This window comes from Dipteris shenzhenensis, chromosome 1 (assembly GCF_047967505.1).
Source record: "Dipteris shenzhenensis isolate YYH24624 ecotype China chromosome 1, Dip_SZ_1.0, whole genome shotgun sequence".
In the NCBI taxonomy this organism is placed as follows: domain Eukaryota; kingdom Viridiplantae; phylum Streptophyta; class Polypodiopsida; order Gleicheniales; family Dipteridaceae; genus Dipteris; species Dipteris shenzhenensis.
This window is the reverse complement of record NC_141596.1, coordinates 13,015,832-13,018,854: the sequence shown is the minus strand read 5'-3', so window position 1 is coordinate 13,018,854 and position 3,023 is coordinate 13,015,832. Positions and strand designations below refer to the sequence as shown.

The 3,023-nt window shown below is 43.7% G+C and overlaps 1 protein-coding gene across 2 annotated transcripts in view; it reads left to right on the top strand.

Annotated features, from left to right (window-relative positions):
- Nucleotides 1-2,705, top strand: part of LOC147905406 (pentatricopeptide repeat-containing protein At4g39530-like) — a 2,872-nt gene extending 167 nt beyond the window's left edge. The window contains exons 1-2 of one of the 2 annotated variants that reach the window (XM_087379809.1): nt 1-2,083; nt 2,187-2,327. The exon at nt 1-2,083 is cut by the window's left edge and continues 167 nt beyond it. In XM_087379809.1, coding sequence (XP_087235935.1) covers nt 1-2,083; nt 2,187-2,201 — 2,098 coding nt within the window. In that variant the 3' untranslated portion in view covers nt 2,202-2,327. The other variant, XM_087379805.1, reaches the window with a different exon arrangement.
- The last annotated feature ends 318 nt before the right edge of the window (nt 2,706-3,023 follow it).

The window sequence follows — 3,023 nt, the reverse complement described above, 5'->3', positions numbered from 1 at the left end:
TGTGTCTGCTTCCTTCTTTGCTCGTCTCTTGCAGATGTGCATCGATAAGGGCGACGTAATTTCAGCCAGGGCAGTTCACTGCTTAATCGTAAGAGGTGGATTCGAATCAGATGCGGTTGTGGGGAGTTACTTGATCCGCATGCTTGCTTTGGACGGGTGTTTGTTCGAAGCAAGCCAAGTATTTAGCAAACTGTCGAACCCGAACGTGTTTTCATGGACTGCAATTATCTCAGCCCATTGCAATTTTGGACAGTATGAGCAAGCTATCAAATTGTATCACCAAATGCGAAGGTCAAGTGTGAATGCGGATGGTCACGTTTATCTTGAGGTGCTGAGAGCATGTGTTGGCATAGACAGCGTACCACAGGGTAGGCTAATTCATTCTCACATCATAGGGAGTGGTTTTGACTCCGACGTATTTGTTGGCAACTTCCTGATCGATATGTATGCCAAATGTGGGACTCTGAAAGATGCACACCAGGTTTTTGATGGATTGCCAAAACGGGACGTCGTGGGATGGAATGCAATGATTGCAGGCTTTGTCCAGCATGGGTTATATGAAGAGGCTCTACAGCTCTTTTGGCAAATGAAAGAGGAGGGCATAAAACCAACCAGGGTCTCATTTGTTTGCATTTTGAAAGCTTGCTCCAGCGTAGGAGCCCTACGTAAGGGCAAGTTGATCCATTCTCATATAATTGCAAGTGGCTGTGAGTTGGATTTGTCCGTTGCCAACACTCTCATAGACATGTACGCAAAATGTGGGAGCTTGGATGTGGCACACAGGCTATTCATTACATTACCTAATAAGAATTTAGTGACATGGAATGCTATGGTGTCAGGATTTATCCAGCATCAGCTTGGACATGAGGCTCTCCAATATTTTGAGCAAATGCCACAAGTAGGCCTAGAGCCAGACAGGGTCACATTTGTTTGCATCCTAAAAGCATGTTTTTGCAAAGCAGCCTTGGGTTTGGGCAAGCTCATTCATATATATGTAGTGGAAGTCGGACTTGAGGTGTATGTATCTGTTGGCAATACGCTCATTGACATGTATTCCAAATGTGGGAGCCTGGAAGATGCATTCAGAGTTTTTAGCAGGTTACCCAAGCGAGATGTAGTAACGTGGAATGCGATGATGACAGGGTTTTCCCAGCATGGGCATGGACAGGAGGCTCTAGGGCTTTACCAGCAGATGCAACAGGACAAAATTGAGCCTACTCAAGTCACATTCGTTTGCATTCTAAAAGCATGTTCCGGCATAGTAGCCTTAGATCAGGGTAAGCTGATACATGCCCACATTGTTGAAAGTGGACTTGAAAGTGAGCTGTGTGTTGGCAACACCCTCATCGACATGTACACCAAATGTGGGAGCCTTGAGAATGCATGTAAGGTATTCGACAAGTTTCCCAGAAGAGATGTGGTAACCTTGAACACGATGATAGCAGCATATGCTCAGCGTGGCCATGGTCAACAGGCACTCCAACTTTTCCAATGTATGCAACAAGCAGGCCTTGAGCCAGACAAGATCACCTTTATTTTCATTATGAAGGCATGTTCTAGCATAGCAGCTCTCAATCAAGGCAAAGTAGTTCATGCCCAGCTAACTGATAATGGTTTTGGATTGGATGTAGCCATTGGTAACACCCTCATTGACATGTATGTGAAGTGTGGAAGTCTTGAAGATGCATGCAAGGTGTTTGATAAATTACCAGAACGAAATGTGGTGACATGGAGTGCAATGATGGCAGGCTATGCCCAGCATAGCAATTATAACTTGGCCCTACAGTTCTTTTCAAACATGCGAAAAGAAGGACTAAAGCCAGATGACATAACATTTGTGTGTCTTCTGTCTGCATGCAGTCACATGGGTGAATTGAATGCAGGCTATTCCCATTTCAATTCAATGATGGTAGACCATGATATCAACCCCACCCTGGAGCATTACAACTTCATGGTTGACCTTCTTGGTCGTGCAGGGCATTTGAAGGAGACACAAGTTCTGCTTGAAACCATGCCCTTACATCCTAGTGTTGAGGTGTGGATATCTTTGCTTGGTCACTGCAGAACACATGGTGATGTGGAGGTAGGTCGGAGATGCTTCGATCATGTTGTTGCATTAGATGAGAGAATTTCTGCTGGGTATGTGCTGATGTCAAACATATATGTTCATGCGGGCATGCTGGCAGATGCAGACAAGATAGAAGAGCAGAGAAAAGGTGCAATTGCATGGAAAGTACCAGGGGAGGCGTTAATTGAAGTTGACTTTAAGGTGCATGATTTTAAAGTGGGAGATAAAAGTCACCAAGAAAGTATGGATATCTATTCAAAAGTGCAGAGATTGCGAATGCAAATAGAAAAGGAAGGGTATATACCATGCTTGGAGTAAATCAGTGTCACAGCTAAGGACTCACAAGTTGTCACTCAGAATGTGGCTCAAAGTTCTTAGTTTCGGTATGCCTGAGGGCAGGAGGATCAGGGTCTTTAACATCATTTTATTGTGCATTGAGTAGTCAACAGAGTATGATTCCACACTGACTGCAACATGCCCAAGTTGGAAAACAACAGCCCTTTTTGAAGCAAGTTGATCTCATTTATTGCAATTATTGCTTGATGGATGGGCCAAGTTCTCTTGGAGTCATTCAGAGGTAAATTTTCCCACATAGTGCATATTATAAAGAACCTTTTTTGTTGGAAAAGGGGGGTGGGAGCAGTGTGAGAGCAAGGAAGAAAGAGTGCACTTAGTGGAATAAATAAAAAGAAATTACAATGGGGTTATAAACATCCTAAACCCTAAATTTTAATTTGGGGGAAAAACCTCTAAAGGAGGGAAAAAGTTGCCCTAGTACGAGTCCTAGTTCACTGACCACAAGAATTAGGTCTACAAACCCCCCTCAGAGTGATACAGTAAAGGATGACATGACAAATCAATCCCCAAAAGGCAAACGCTTTTGAAAGGCTTCTCACTTCTCACTTCTCATGAGGAAATGTGTTTGTGAAAAAGTCAGCCACATTGACATATGTGG